Source organism: Eptatretus burgeri, chromosome 8, assembly GCF_056783735.1.
Source record: "Eptatretus burgeri isolate ZD-2024b chromosome 8, Ebu_testis_v1, whole genome shotgun sequence".
NCBI classification, from domain to species: domain Eukaryota; kingdom Metazoa; phylum Chordata; class Myxini; order Myxiniformes; family Myxinidae; genus Eptatretus; species Eptatretus burgeri.
In genome coordinates, this window is record NC_140968.1 from 54324539 (window position 1) to 54340600 (window position 16062).

Sequence of the window (16062 nt, forward strand, 5' to 3'; positions counted from 1 at the left end):
ATACAAATTAAACAGCACCGGGTTAAGCTGTTGTCTGGGTTTTATCCCCAAATGGATCAGACTTGACGAAACCATGAATCGAATGCAGTGCACGCAGTTCCTGCTGCATCTCAAAAAATTAGTCCTTTGGAAGTTGCCATAACGCTGGCTATACTGTCTGCATGTAGGTTTTGAATACTACAGACTATTGTGTGCTGGTGCCCTGGATGTATTCTTTGCCTCGAGATGAAGTGGAAAAGTAAGATAATTCTGTTACTTGAAAGAATGGAATTAGCACATTCAATATTGTGAAATTGATAGGTCGGTGGGATTTGGATACGGCACAGACATGTGATGATAAAATGGCCTCCTCTGTTGAATGATATGCCTTCATGAAACAAGCTATAGTTTCTCTATGCCAATACAAGGTTGAGCTGGCTATGCGGAAGGTCGTTATCACCACAATCGAGGAATAAGGACAAGCTTTCGTAAGTGTTTGTGCAACATTCTCAAGTCATCATAACTGCACCAGCATTGGGGTTGACATCTATCAGATGCCATTTCAGTGTTCAGCTGATATTTAAAAGGAGTAGAATTGGCATAAATTAATTTTTTTAAGTGAAAAGGGTTTGCTTAATTTTAGGGATAGGAAAGAGTGGGTAATTTTGAATCTTCAGTTGGATCTGTGAGTTTTTCTTTTTCTTTCACTCATTGGGTTTTTTTGTTGTTGTTTAATAACACCACAATGTTACTCCCTCCTCCGGTATGACAGACCTGAGCCTCGTACTGGTGGAGGAGTTGCTCTCTTCATTAAAGACTCCTCTATTCCTCACTCTCCATGCACTGCCCTCACTCCCCCACACCCCTAGGAATACCTCTGGCTCCAGCTTCCCCTCCACTCCCACCTCATGTTTATATGTGTGCTGTACTGTCCACCAAACAGTGATGACTCCATTTACACCTCACTATCCGAAAACATGGACCAACTTCTATCTTCTCATCCGAACTCTCCCTCATATGTGGTGATTTCAATTGTCATCGTGTCAGTTGGCTGGGTGTGGGTACCTCTGTCACTTGTCATGGCATTTCAGCAAAATACTTCTGTGAATCATTGGGACTGACTCAATCGGTAAACTTCCCAACCCGGTTCTCAAACAATGGTACTCCATCTCTTCTGGGTCTGATTTTGACAAATTTCCGTGAAAACATCTTCTGTTCATCCTCCACTCCAATTGGTTATTCTGACCACGTGTTTGTCAAAGTGGACATCTCTTTGGCTGTTATTAGAGAACCACCTCAGCACTGTGGAGTCTTGCATTTCACTCAGGCTGACTGGCAGGGTCTCCAAGCAGCCATCAAACTTCTAGACTGGTCTCCCATCGCTACTTTCTCCAACATCAACTCATCCTGGGAATTCTTTCAAAGAAACTTGCTCTCTCTCATGCACAGATTTATCCCCTCTTGTCTTCAGTTGGCCTACCCTTTCTCCCGCCCATGGTTCACTGAAGCTTGTGGCGAGGCAGTTGTCCTGAAACAAATTGCATTTTCCTCATGGAAAGCAAACCCAACTGAGGGTAATCTCAGAGAATAAGTGTGTCTACCTGCAGGAGAGCCAGAAAACAACATCTTTCTTCTCTCCCTCCTCTGAATCCTGGCGGCATCAAATCAAATCTGTTTCTGGTGTATGTTCTCCCTCCATCCCCTTCCTTACCTCAAATGGCCGCACTGCTGAGACCGCACGTGAAAAGGCTGAACGCCTAAACTCGGTGTTTGCATCTCAATCTGGTGTCCGAAACCAATCGCTTTCTGTACCCACCTTACCTAGTCACACCAAACTGTCCCAGGACTCTGTCTTTTTCTCCTGACAAAGTGGAGAGCTTGCTGTCAAATCTCGACTCAGATTCTGCAACCGGTCCAGACGGCGTCAGCCCACATGTCCTAAAAACGTGCTCTGCTGCTCTTGCTCACACTGTCTCCATTTTATTCACTCTCTCGTTTGCTCAAGGTCATCTGCCATCTGCTTGGAAATCAGCAAACATTAACACTCTGCATAAAAAGGTACAAAAATAGATCCCTGCAACGACAGACCAATCAGCCTTCTCCCAATCATCAGCAAGGTTCTGGAATCCATCATTGCTTCAGACATTAAATCCTTCCTCTTCTCCAATGGCTTGATTTCCAATCATCAATTTGGTTTCAGACCAGGTTACTCTTCCCTGAATATGCTGCTTCTGCTCTCCCAACAATGAATGGAGGTACACAATGCTAGACATGAAATCAGAGCCATATTCCGAGACATATCGCGTGCTTTTGACACGGTTTGGCACCCTGCCCTGCTCACCAAACTCTCTTCCTATGGTATCTAAGGCCATCTCCACTCATGGCTCGCAGACTTCCTCTCCTGTCGCAGCCAACGTGTGGCCCTAAATGTAGTTCTCTCATCCCCTCTTCCTGTCCAGGCTGGAGTTCCTCAAGGCAGTGTTCTGGGCCCTGTTCTTTTTCTGTTTTTCATCAATGATCTCTCCGACTCTCTGGAAAATCCTCTTTATCTCTTTGCTGATGACTCACCCTCTGCCATACCATGTCATCCCGCAGACCGGCACTCTCAATCTGTCTCTCCGAAAGGACCATTTATAACCCCCCCTCCCAATCTACTTTCTCAACAATCCTCTGGAAGAAGTCCTTTCATTCAAGCTTCTGGGTCTCACTATTTGCTATGATCTTTCCTGGGAAAGCCACATTTCCAACCTCGCCTCCAAAGCCAGTTGCCGACTGGGAATCCTCCGTTGTGCAAAGCCCTTCCTCGGCCCACCTGAGCTCCTGACCACGTACAAAGCTCTCGTCTGCAGCCTGATGGAGTACTGCTCTCCCCTGTGGGCTGGTGCTCCTGTCTCTCACCTTTCTCGGCTTGACGCTGTGGTAACCAAGGCATTTAGGATCGTTGGTATCTCCCGCGGTGAGGTTGAGTCTTTGGGCTTCTCACTCTCTCACCACAGACAGGTCAGTGGTTTTTCTGTCTTCTACCATCTCCTCTCCGGTCTCGTCCCCCTGCTCTGTCTGCGATAGAGACTGTCTGTTCTGTCTGCTGTGACAAGTGACCCCCTGCTCTTTCTGTGATCTGTCTGTCTCGACCCACCCCCCTCCCATATTTCTGCAGGGCGCTCATGGTCCGCCAGCAACCCCCTTCTGTTAAAACTCCCAAAATCACGAATCACTGCTCACCTTCACTCTTTCATTTCTCTTTTTTACCACCTTTGGAATAAACTCCCACACTCTCTTCAATCTCATTCTTCCCTCCAGGCCTTCAAAGCAGCTGTTCACCACCACCTCTTATCTTCCCCCATCCAAAACCACGATCTTTTCTACCCCCGTTAATCCACCCCAACCCCACCTCCTTCAAATTCCCTGCTTTCCTTCCTGAAAGTCCCCGTCATGTCCATCTTGTATACCCTGTGTTCCTCACTCCATCCCTCTCCCTTTCACAGATCTCCTAATGTCTCTGTTCCCCACTGTTTTGTCTTTCCCTCTCCTGCCCCTCTTGTCTCCTGCCCCCCTTGTTATGTGTTGTGTATTAGCTCTCATACGAGCCTCGACAATGTATATAAAAAAAGGAGAAGTGTTGAGGCCAAAAAGCTAAATTGGGCTCTCCCCCCAGGTGGAAAAGCAAAGAAAGAAGATGGGAAATATATAATCAAGATGGGGGTGCCACAAATGATTGGCTCACAGTAAAATAAAGAAGAGTTGAGCGTCTTCAGGGAACTTTGCAGACAAATGAGGAGCATGCCAGATGGCACCAACAGCGCAAACTATTGGCTTTAGAAGCGCCTCCTGGAATTGCATGCTTGGTGCGGCTCGTCTCAAACTGGCAGAGAAGGAGACCCAAGACTATGCGCTAGATGATGTGGCAGCCTCCCAGGCATTACACCTGGGTTCGGACCTCTATCTTTCTGGAGGCAAGCCTGTGAGAATACCGACTCCAACGGTACCCTCTAGCAGGCCTGCAGAACCAGGAAAGCAATACGTAAGGCAGAAAAGGACCCCCAAAACATACAACCACCCCCCCCTCCCTCATCTGGCAGCCTGCCCCAAGAGCTTGCAACAGAATCAGTTTCACCGAAATTTACTAAGGAACAGGTGGTGGTATCACCCCTGGCAGTTGTGGACGGCCTACCACCTAAATTAATGGAATTATTCCCCCTACCAATCCACACCCAATTAATCTATCTGACCAATGGGCAGGGCTTGTGCTGTGGGACATGTGCAATAGTGTTGCTTATAAAACTCTCTGAAGTGTTTGCACGTCATTGCACGCTTGTGCAGCCGCTATGCTGCAGGTGTTGACAGAGCTACTTCGATGCCACTTCACTTCATCTTTGGTGACACTGCAGTTTCAGAGCGGCATCGAACCACTTTCAGAGTCACCTCGTCCTGCAGCCACTACCAGTTCAACCCACTCTCTTTCCTCGTTTCCACTGTCCCCTCTGAACCTTGAACAGATGAGTATGCTTCAGGCTTCTCTGCAAGGTCACTTGGCTCAGGTTTGCCACTGTTCTGGTATTTGTATTGCTCATTGGTGAATTTTATCCTGACCAATGCTAGGCCAAATGTACTTGTATTTTTACCTTTTTATCAATGCGAGTAAAGGTTTTTGTAATTTTTATACCCCTGCATAAGCTTTCATGGTGCTATAAAGTTTTTTTTTTGTGTGGAACTTTTAGTCCACCATTTTAATAAAAGGATGCAGATCAAAACAAAAATGCCAACAATTGACCAAAAGGTATAAACAACACTTCAAGAATGGCAATGCTTTGCAAACCATCGCACTACTGCATAAATTGGAAAGGTCATGGAAAAGCCTCAAGGAGACATCTTCATGCTATTCATCTTCCACCTCTTTCCACGATTCCTCATTCCCTTTCCCTCCTTTCAACGGCTCCTCTGTCGCACTCAACTGCAGCTCTGTGAGCCTTTCTTTCTTTGAAAGCTCTTTTTGCAAAATATATTGAAATATTCTTCCTTTCCCACCCCCTGATCACAAATTTGTCTTCTGCTCTGTGCAGGTGCTTTTACTAACTCAATGGGCAGTTACCTGCATGTCTGATGTAATGTAATGTAATGAATTTCAAGCATTTTTTTGGAATATGTATGTCCTTTGTATAGTTTCTGCCATCTAGCCCATTTTAAGCTGTCTACCGACAGTATCAAGCAGTCCCCTCCATGCTTTGCTTTACGACTTCCTCCACTCCTGAAAGAGTGCACTTCCATTAAAAAAGTGCTGTTCTTCATCCTTCCTTTGCCATCCAGTCTCCCTCAGTGCAGGCATACATGCGGTCCATACATTTTCTGGGGTACTTGCATTTTCTGGTATGCACATATGATGTTTCAGCTGCTTTTGACAACCCTGCAAATTTGTTGACAACTCACTGCTATGCTATCAAATCCTGAAACCCATTGACAGGCTCCAGTAATCTCTATTTTGTCATGGTTTAAAAAACAAAAGAAGCAGAACATGCCACTTCATCCATGGAATTCCATTATCGAAGACCTGTCCTTCCTTGCACCTTATTCTGTTAGCAGGACAGCTGTGAGCAGAGACTCAACCTTTGTCACTCCAAGCATCACTGACTGCAATTATCTGTTTTTTGTCCCACAATGTTTCCAGATGCCTCAAAGAGCAGGCACCACCTGAGCACACACTGCTGGGCTAAGTTATATCTTGGCGCAGTGTAACTGTCCATAAATCAGAAGGACTTCATTCACAATATCATTGAATCAGCCTTTACACTAGGTCGGGACAAAGCCTCCCATCTGATGCTTCCTTATGCTGCAGAGTCTAAATCCTTGAGCATCGTCAGCCCATCCCCCACGCAGCAGAAGATGGGGTTTTGCAGTTGTGTCCATCTGCCTGTTTGTCAAGGCCACAACTTTTTTTTTTTTACCATTTGAGCTTTTGTCATCAAATTTTCAACAATCTTTTATTCTGAGAATATGGAGAACACCAATTAATAATTGGGTCAAAGGGCAAAGTCACAGTGAGTAGAAAAAGGCCTTATGTGCCCGTCCGCCACTGCGCTGCATGAGATGGCCGGGTTAAAAAAAAAAACCTTTCGTGTTTCTTTATTTATTTACCATTGAGCTTCAGTGTGTCTGTCCAAGTGATAATTTTTTACCCTTTGAGCTTTTCTCATAAAATTTTCAACAAACCTTTATTAAGAGAATATGAAGAACTCTTATTAATAAAATTTCCAAATTTTTTTTCTTAGCTGCTGTTTTCGTCAAGTTTAGTTTTGAGTACAAAGTGGACACGGACTGGTTTTGCATTTTGAGATGCTTTCTACTTAGATTTGGCAACCATGGAATGAATGTACATGACCAACTATTGGCCCACCATAGGCAGGTTGTGAGAAAGACAACAAACCTTTTTCATATGCTGTCCAGACTCACCCATCTGTCTCTCTCGACACTGCTGCAGCTTCTTCAGGTGGAACACATTTAGCAATGTCCAGCCTGTCTACCTATCATTGTTGTCCCTTTCTATATCCTACTTCAGGGGTTATAAACTACCGCCATGCACTTGCCAACACACCTTGAAGGTGTTCACTGACCAACACCTCTTATTCAACCCTGTTCACGAAGCTATCTTTTTTTATCATGATGTCTGTTCCTTTCATGCATCTAAGTTGTTTTCCTTGTCTGCTGTGCTATACCTTGTCTTTAGTTCCACCACAAGTTTTTATCCACCAAATAAATAAGTACAACTTTATATGACATTTGATTTCCATTTTCTGATGAAAAAAAAAACTTTTTATGTTTGTGAATGTCGTTTGTAACCACTGCACAAAGTATTGCAAAGCTTCCTTACATTCATTTGATTGCCAAAAACCTGAGTTGTGATGCCTGTGCTTTTTCAAAAAGCTCTTGGTTAAGTTTGCTGGATGTAATGTCAATTGGCTGTTCATGCATTGTTTGCCTTATAGCGGAGAGGGATTCTGGGCTTGGCTGCAGCCACATGCTACTCAGCGTTGCTGGACTTTGCAAGTGCCCGGAGTTCCATGGCTGGTGAGTTGATAACCAGAGTTGCCTTGAAGTCTTTGCTTTCATGTGTCGGCCCACAGGTACTGCATGAAAGGGGCAACCCTTTTTTGTGAGGAGTGCTCTTTTATTCCCATTTACCAGCAGTCATACTATAAACTTTAAAAACTGAAAAAAGTTGCATTAATTGGTTAGTCACACTCAGTAATAAATGAGATTTCACCTATGTAATCAAACCTAACACCATCATTAGCGACACCAAGATTCATTTCACTATGTTAAGCTGTTTGTTAGAGATAACCGGACTCAGTGGCGTAATTATTAGAGCATCCGCACTTCATTGGAGTAATACCCAGTAAAATAGGACAAAAAGGTATAGCTTGTTTATTTAGCTTTCTGTATTTCACTGTAATTCATAACAAAAAAGTTGTAATTCATAGTACAATTTTAAATGAAAATTCAGTACCCTCGGTTATTCTGTCAGTCCCTTGCATTCCTGAGATAGATAGCATTTAATTTGGTTTCCCACTTCATTGGTCTTGTAAGATGAACTCGTCAGGAATAACTTGGACTCTGCTTTGAAGGTTATTAGCAAGTTGCCCATGCCCACACGTAATTCTAAACGGGGTAAGAATGGGGTGCCAAAAATGCAAATGGCGTTTTCTGTCATCAAGCTGGCAATCTGGGAGCAATAATTCACATTTATTGCCACATCTGATGCAACTTAAATGCTCTAATGGCAGTGAGGTGCTGCATTTGAAAGTGTTTGTTCGATTAATTGTAGCTTTTTGATGCCTAGAGTCTGTAATAAATATTTGTATTGGTGTCAAAGCCAGTGCTCAATTGCAAATTAAGAGGAAGATTGCAGACTTTGTAATGTAAAAGTTGTGCTTTTACAGATTTTCACACTTGAGATAGCAAATAATTTAGGATTTCGCTTCATTGAAGGCTTGTGCTTAGTTTTACATTAATATTGTTGTGGTTACCAAATTCGCAAACCACCATTCAGGTCCCTTAGGTGAGGTATCTCGGTAAGTGCATGTGTAGTTAGGCCCAAACCCGTTGTCTAGTGGGAATACATGTCATTTATGCGAGCTGCGACTCTTCAGGATAGCCGTTTTTCTTTTACTATCTTTATTTTGGACCAACCGCCATGATCACAACCACAACATCAACCACCGACCACAACCACCGCTTCACCACAACCGCCACGACCTTCACGCACACCTCACAACCGTAGCATCGCCACCGTTCTTGCCCCGCTGTGGGTACCGGTGTTGGACTCATGCAGAACGCGCGTCGAACAGCGTGTACAAAATCACGGATTTTGTGCTTCAAAAACGGATCAAAAACGACACACGCCCACTTTTTGCCGTCCAATCGGTGAGCGAGGGGCGATTTGGCCCCGCCTCCAGAACGATCGATATATGCAAATTTGTGGATCAAAAAGCCTTCACGCCCACTTTTTCTCGGGCCAATGGGGAGCGAGGTGAAAGGTCAAAGGGAGGGGGTCAAAGGCGAAGTTACGGGGGGATAAAAGGACGGTGTTCGTCAGTCAGAAGAGAGTCGCAAACGAGAACGAGAACGAGAAGGAGTCGAGAACGAGAAGGAGTCGGAACGGAGGGGACGAGTGTGGAAGACTGGAGCCCGAAGCCTGCAGTGGCTGGAGAAGCTGAAGAGAGCCGGACGAGGGGGTGCTCGCGTCGGTGCCAGGAGCTGCACGCCCGAGGGAGGCCGGCAGCGCGACCTGGCCGGGGTGGAGACGCACACCAGGGATAATAAAGATCCTCTATACCCCGAGCATCAGCAACCCCCTCCTGTTTCCCCCCGCGCTGAGATAGTGCGACCAAGGGGGCCCCGTTCCCACCCCTACCAGGCACTGTCCACGAGGCCCGCGGGTTGCGGGGCCATCGCCACTCCGCGTCTCATCACCAGACGGGTAGGCCCGACCCGGTCTCGGCCTCAGGCCTGCCCCATTCTTGGGGGATTTCTTTTCCTTGGTTTTGGGTATGTGTTGTCGGCGCCGTCTGTGAAGTAGAATTGTATAAGTGTTGCCGTGTGCTCGGTAGTCGGTATTAGCTCTGCACTGTGTTTTCACTTTTATGTTTGCTTTTTGTGTAAATGGAATTGTGTTTTCTTTTTTTTGTGTGCATTTGGTGGAATTGTATTTGTGTGCTTCCCGTGTGCCGCGAATAAATGTGCTTTATTGTTGAACTGTTCTCCCGCTTCGCTTCGTCTTTTCCCCCATTGAATCCCCATCTTGCTTCACGTAAAGGGTTGGTAGTGGGCTGAGTACGCCCGATAATTAATCGAACCGTCGAGGTCGACGATAACACCGCTCGGTTATTCTGATAGTACGGAACGGGTCGCTTAAGTGGCCCGTGTCCGAAGTCGACCTGCGGCGAGGTGCGATCGCCCGGTCTACCCTCCGCGTGGGTACTTAGGTAGTTCGAATTTGGCGAGCAACCCTATCCCACGCGGGGGCTGATTGGCTCGATCGCGGTGAGACCGAAAGGTCCACCCGTGACTGGTTCCCGGCGTTAGTCCGAGAGGGTCACGACTGGATTGTCCGTCCGGTGGGCGACGTGCCGCGATTCGAGTTACGTGGCCGTCGCACGCCGGCGGGCGCGAAAACCGCAACAATATAATTCATTCTGGAGATGTAAGGGAAAGCTTAAATCTGAGTGCAGGTTTTGTTTTTTAACCATTATTGTTCAATGTTTATAATTTAAGGCTTTATTTTAGTTCTTTATCGTTCAAGGTTTTTTTTTAACCTTTGTCGCTCAGTTAGATGGCCTAATTATGTGGCGTAATTATATGGCATTTTGTTGGAGTGTCCACATTGAGTCTGGGACAGCAGTGGTTCAAACCCTGGCCGAGTCATACGAAGGCCTTTAAAAAAAAAAAAAATTATACATGTTGCTTGATGTTCAGCATTTAAGAGGATACAGCACAGACAAAAATGCTGGGAAGGCAATGGCAAACAACCCAATATAACCCTTGCAAAGAAACTGCTTCAGCAGAAACAACACTGTAAAGAGTGTGGTTCAGGTTTGTCTTGTAGTTCAATGTGAATTTTGAACTGTTATGTTGCATATGTAATAGTAAAGCGATATCATGCCAGTACTTTGTATTTTCATTGGCAAAGTAAATTATGTATATGAATAATACAATCACCTAGCCCGAGAGCCCAGTGGCGTTTGATCAAACTTTTGAGTACAAAAGGTTTGAGGTTATGTGATGTAGAAGGGTGCCATGGGAGTCAGGAATGACCATAATTTGGTGTACCAGGTAAGGCCACTGGCCCAGGGACGTCTCCAAAATTGGGTAAAGAAAAATTAATTTCAATCAAAATCTCCTTGAGCACAAGCTTCAATTCCATGTTGAACTGTTGATTTAAAAAAAATACACATCACCTTTCTACAACTTAAAAATGGTAATTATGGAACTAAGATACTTAAGAACAACTATGGTTGGAATATGGTTTCACCGATGACGTCATCACCCGATTATACCCCATGGGGAGTTGATGACATATGCCAAGTTTCAATTTTCTTTGTTGAGCAGTTTTGGAGACAATGTCCAAATGTATTCATTTAATCTAATATGGCTGCCATACCATGTGACCAATGACATCAGAGTTAGCAATACCATATTCTGCATGGGGAGTCCCTCCTATGTTTAAAGTCTTGTGTCGATGAGACAAGCGGTTGCAGAGAAAACAATTTTTAAAGTGAATATTATATATAGATGCGGACACACGCACGCATGCACATGCATTGAGGTAGTCTGGCATCCACTTCAGGGTGAGACGAACGAGAACGGCACTTGCTGGAGCACATACCGCTGCGAGGCGAGTTAACCTCCGCCATCAAAGATTGACAGGGGTTACTGTTTTCACCCCTGTCTGTTTGTTTGTGAACAGTATTACGGAAAAACTCCTCGATGGATTTCGACGAAACTTGGTGGGGGGGTTAGGTATGGTCCAAGAATCATGCCATTAGATTTTGGACTTGGTCCAAAGTCCAATATGGCCGCTACGGCGGCCATTTTGAAAAAAAATTTGAATTGTTGTTTTTGCATTTCTACATGTTATAAGTGATTTCCAACAAAAAACATGCCAAAATTATAATTGCGGCTGATTTTGGAACTTCAGGTGGATATACCCACGTAAAATCAATTTCTGTCTCAAGGAATCTAGTTATGACGAATGAATTGAGTATGTAAAAGTTAAAAGTAAAAGCGAAAGTTGCAAACTATAACTCTGTGAGCACTGTTGACGTCAGATTGAATGAATAGGATATCAGGTTCACTTGATTGACCTTGCAGTATTGGCGGCGGAGGTTTTGCACTCTACCGAGTGCTCCCCCTCTAGTTTGTTTTGTTTCCCACTGAGCGGCTGAATCTGCATCTGGACCTGAGCCAAAATCTAATTGGCTTGTTTTTGTCACCTCACCAACTCATTCACCTAGTTTTGTCATCAACCATAACTTTTTGAGATGTCATGCTATATTATATATATATATATATATATATATATATATATATATATATATATATATATATATATATATATATATATATATATATATATATATCCTTTTTGGCCCCATCTCTCATTGGTGAAGAATCACTTAAAAATTATTGTATCCGGATCTTCACCAAAATCGAAGGAATTCATCCTTGGAACATACCCAGCCTATTCACCAAGTTTCATCTGTATCCGTTCGTAACTTTTTGAGATATCCTGCTCAGAGACAAACAAACAGGACTGGTGAATAACATAACCTCCGTCCACCTTCAGTGGCAGAGGTAATTAAGTTTCCCCACTCTTATGTAATTCCATGTTCTACACTATGGTGTTGTCTGCTGAATCCTGACCTCAACTTGCAACTTTTTTTTGTTTACTTGTGATTGTTTTGACTTAGGATTGACCCTCTTTGTCGATTTTATTACTGGGGTAATCCAGTGTTAGAGACCTCATTTCAAACTGCCAATGTGTAGGCTAACTCTGGTGTTTACACATTTTTATCTCCGCCACCAAAGGTGGATGTAGGTTTTTTTACCCGTTTGTTAATTGCCGGAATCCTTCGGATTTCGGCATTTATGTTGGTCAGTTGTGTGTCAGTCTGTCTGTTTGTTTGTTTGTTTACCCTGTTGCAGCCACACTGTTTCAGCGATCATGACCAAACTGGGTACAGACGTCGGCCATGGTCCAACTTAGACACTTGTCGTTTTGGGTGAATCTTGGTCAAAGGTCAAGGTCACTGAAAAACCGAAATTCTTATTTTCGCAATAACGTGTGCTAAAATGGTCATATCGACTTCAAACAAAATCCAAAATGTGCATCTTCCAATTCGGCATCCAACCATATGTCGCATTGGGGTGTCACACCAACACCCTTCTTAGCGGTCGGGGGTCGAATGTCAGGGGGGTCGGGTCAAAAATTTCAAATTGCAATAAAAATGCCATTTCAAGTCCGATTTACTTCCAAGTTATGATCATGACCAAACTAAGTGCTATAACTCATAAAACAGTAGCACTATCGACTTATAAGAACCAAATTGATTTCCAGGTTTTTGTTTTTTCAGAGTTCATGGAGATATGACAGTTATTCCGGCAATTCCTTGCTCAACGAGCAATTTCATTTGTTTGTTTGTGAACAAAATATCTCAAAAAGTTGTGGAAGGATTTGGATGAAATTTTGTGGAGAGCTTGGGTATGTTACAAGGGCGAAATTATTAGATTTTGGTGAAGATCCAAATCCGGATTAGGATCCTAGAATTTTTCAAGTGATTCTTCACTATTGAGTGATGGGGCTAAAACAACATACAGCAGGATATCTCAAAAATTGTGGACGGATTCAGACGAAACTTGGTGGGAAAGGTCAGGAATGTAATAAGGAAGAATTGATTCGACTTTGGTGAAGATCCGAATCCGGATGCGAGAATTTTTTAAAGTGTTTCTTCACCATTGAGTGAAAGGGCTAAAACGACATAAAGCAGGATATCTCAAAAAGAAGTTATGGACGGATTCAGACGAAACTTGGTGCGTGAGTTGGTTTTGTGATAAGAACAAGCTCATTAAATTTTAGCTCGGGTCCAAATCCAGATCCAGCCTTCAGTGGGATACAAAACGTAAACTAATCAGCCTTGCGGAGGTATGCTCTCTACCGAGTGCCCTTCTCATAGTTGGTAATAGAATAACTTTGATGTCATAATTCCATTTAGGTTGGCTTAATGGCATTTAAAATTATAATTATTGCCATCCACGTCAAAAAATGATAATCTTTGCCATCACTTTAACTCATCCACAAGCACCACTTGCACATTTTGGCCATATATTAAGGTTTAGCTTACTTTTAAAATGTAATTACACCACTGGCATGACACTTGTGGATTAATTTGACATTCAGTTGTAATGTTGAAATTTTTGTAAAAATATATTTTGAGACATTTATTACCAAGTCACTTCTTTAATCAAAACATTAAAACTTTCTTCAGTGGTGGCCTTTGGTTAAAAGTTAAACAGCTTTTCCTAAAGCTTCTGAATCGGTGGCCTTCTGAAGTACCTTAGGTCCCAAAATTTCTGTTAAGTTGCAGCCTTTGTTTGCAACAGCATGCAACATGATAGGTCATTAAACTTCTGAGCACATCATTCATTTCTGCACTAATTGGGGTCACCTTAAGTACCCTAAACCTCATAATTGGCCTAGTTAATTTGCACAGCGTCATACACCTCACCTTTTATGCTTAAAAGTTTGATTAAACCTCACTGGGACTATGAGAGATAGTTTAGTTGATCAAAGGAATCTTGAAAAGTAGAGTTGTTAAAAAGAAATATTTTGATCTGGCCAGCCAACCATCTCCTTGCCCAGCCCTGGAACCAGATCCTGCTTCTGACCCTCTCTCCAGAAGATGATGATGAATCCCTCTGCCCCACATCACTGCTCATCACAGCCACGGTAAAGGATCAAGAAGTGACATGGGAGAACAGTTTATAGTTTTATGTATAGCTACAATCTAATCAGAGGGAATCATGAGTAGGTATGTGATATGCTGCTGCATATTGTCTACGTTTAGATGTTAAAGCATGCTGGTGACCAGAAGCTTGTCAGTGACAGTTCGGCTCAGAAGCTCATCGAGCTGATCACCAAGGGACCTTTTACAAAGCTGGATGATATTGTACAGCATGCTGCTCTCGTTTTTCTTAAGCAGGTAAACTATGACACTACGATGATACACCCCTCATTACTATTAATTGCAGACCGAGCAAACATTTCATAAGAATAAAATAAACGGGGTGATTGGGAAAAAGCCAACACTTAACAACTTTTCAATGTGAATATCAAAAGCTTATTTCTATTAAATCAATGGGATTTCAAAGCAAGTTCGTAACAGCACCCCAAAAAGGCATAAAAATCAAAAGGAGGAGATTGTCCTCCAACCCCATCCTTACTTCTCACATGGGGCAAAGGAAAACATTGAGGACCAAATAAAATAAAGTCTGCAAAATTGAAAACAGTACCACTTAAGAGCACCTTGGTTGCATCTAAAATTTAGAAATACATAAAAATATAGAAACTAGTAATAGGTGTCCACAACCATCTTTGACCATGTTGTGGAACATCAGCTGAAGACCTCACTTTTTCACCTTTACATTCGTTTTCTGATTGACAAAAAACTTTCAACATAAGCACATACCCATGGAGAATTTCTTTTTTTTTAAACCAAAGTTACGTGATTGGATGCAAAATGCAGTCGGCGTTTTCTGTAGGCATGGGTTGCAGGGTTTCTCACATCAGGAATAAAACGGCCTCAATCTTGCTTCGTTCTGCCTCAATCGAATTAAATAACAGTGCAAATCGGACAACAAACAGCCAGAGACAAAACAGAAATAACACCAAAATAAACAAATCAACAGAGAAAAGACGTGTACATTACTTTTGGGAATGGACAATGCCAGATGAACTTGTATACCAGAAAAGACAGCATGTGTGAGCAGCTCTTTTGGAAATAAACATCAAGTAAGACAAACCTTAACTTATATCAAAGCGATTAAGCAAATAACATTTCCAGAGAACACAAGAAGAGCAACTCGATGATGCATTAAGAAGCAAATAGGACTGATGGAGATGACTTGCAGGCATTGTGTTTGCATGGAATTACCCATGAAGTAGTCTTTCAGTTCAGGAACGTTCCTTGTGTATTTTGTTTCACTGTGACATTTCCAGCTTCAGAGGAATTTGTTTTGTCGTTTTTGCAGCTCTTGAATGGCCGAGTCAGAGAGAGTCCTGGCCTTCAGCAGGCCTGCCTTGCATTGACAAATCAATTGTCTTCAGAAAATGCACCAAGCCCCCACCCTATCCTCTTGTATCCTTTTCCACATCTTGCTAACTACAATTTCAGAGTAAAATCAGTGAGTTATACCACCTTTTCTATAAGCTGAGGGTCAAGGATATTAGAAATATTGCCTTTGACCCATGGAATAATCGAGGAAGGCATGCCAAGGAAGTTCCCTAACACAGCAGACATGACAGAGGAATTGTGATGTCATCTTCACATTTAGCGGGGTACAGAATGGGTGACATGACATCTACAGGCGTGTTGCAAATCCTCATTGGTATGTCACTGAGCATTTTCTTTCACTTTAATACTTGGGCTTGATTAACCTCCGCCATCTTCGAAGATGGATGGAGGTTACTGTTTTCACCCCTTTGTTTGTTTATTTGTTTGTGAACAGTATTACGGAAAAACTCCTCGACGGATTTCGACGAAACTTGGTGGGGGGGGGGGAGGGTTAGGTCGGGTCCAAGGATCATGCCATTAGATTTTGGACTTGGTCCAAAATCCAATCTGGCCACTATGGTGGCTAATTTGAAAAAATATTTGAATTTTTTTTATTTGCATTTCTACATGTTTTAAGTGATTTCCAACCCCCGCCCCCAAAAAAAAAATTGTTAGAGAAAAAAAAATTTTGCAACTTTTTTCAACAATTTCGATTTCTTTTTTTTGCATTTCTACATGTTTTAAGTGATTTCCAACCCCCTGC

The 16062-nt window shown here is 43.0% G+C and overlaps 1 protein-coding gene across 7 annotated transcripts in view; it reads left to right on the forward strand.

The window, feature by feature from the left end:
- The window catches only part of MEI1 (meiotic double-stranded break formation protein 1), a 212461-nt gene extending 196399 nt beyond the window's left edge, over positions 1 to 16062 (forward strand). For 5 of the 7 annotated variants that reach the window (XM_085892092.1, XM_085892093.1, XM_085892095.1 and 2 more), the window contains 6 exons: positions 4300 to 4517; positions 6957 to 7038; positions 13869 to 13975; positions 14094 to 14228; positions 15277 to 15383; positions 15542 to 16062. In XM_085892092.1, the coding sequence (XP_085748218.1) occupies positions 4300 to 4517; positions 6957 to 7038; positions 13869 to 13975; positions 14094 to 14228; positions 15277 to 15383; positions 15542 to 15677 (785 nt within the window). In that variant the 3' untranslated portion in view covers positions 15678 to 16062. Of the gene's footprint in view, positions 1 to 4299; positions 4518 to 6956; positions 7039 to 13868; positions 13976 to 14093; positions 14229 to 15276; positions 15384 to 15541 lie in introns of those variants that run through there. The other 2 variants (XM_085892094.1, XM_085892099.1) reach the window with 2 other exon arrangements.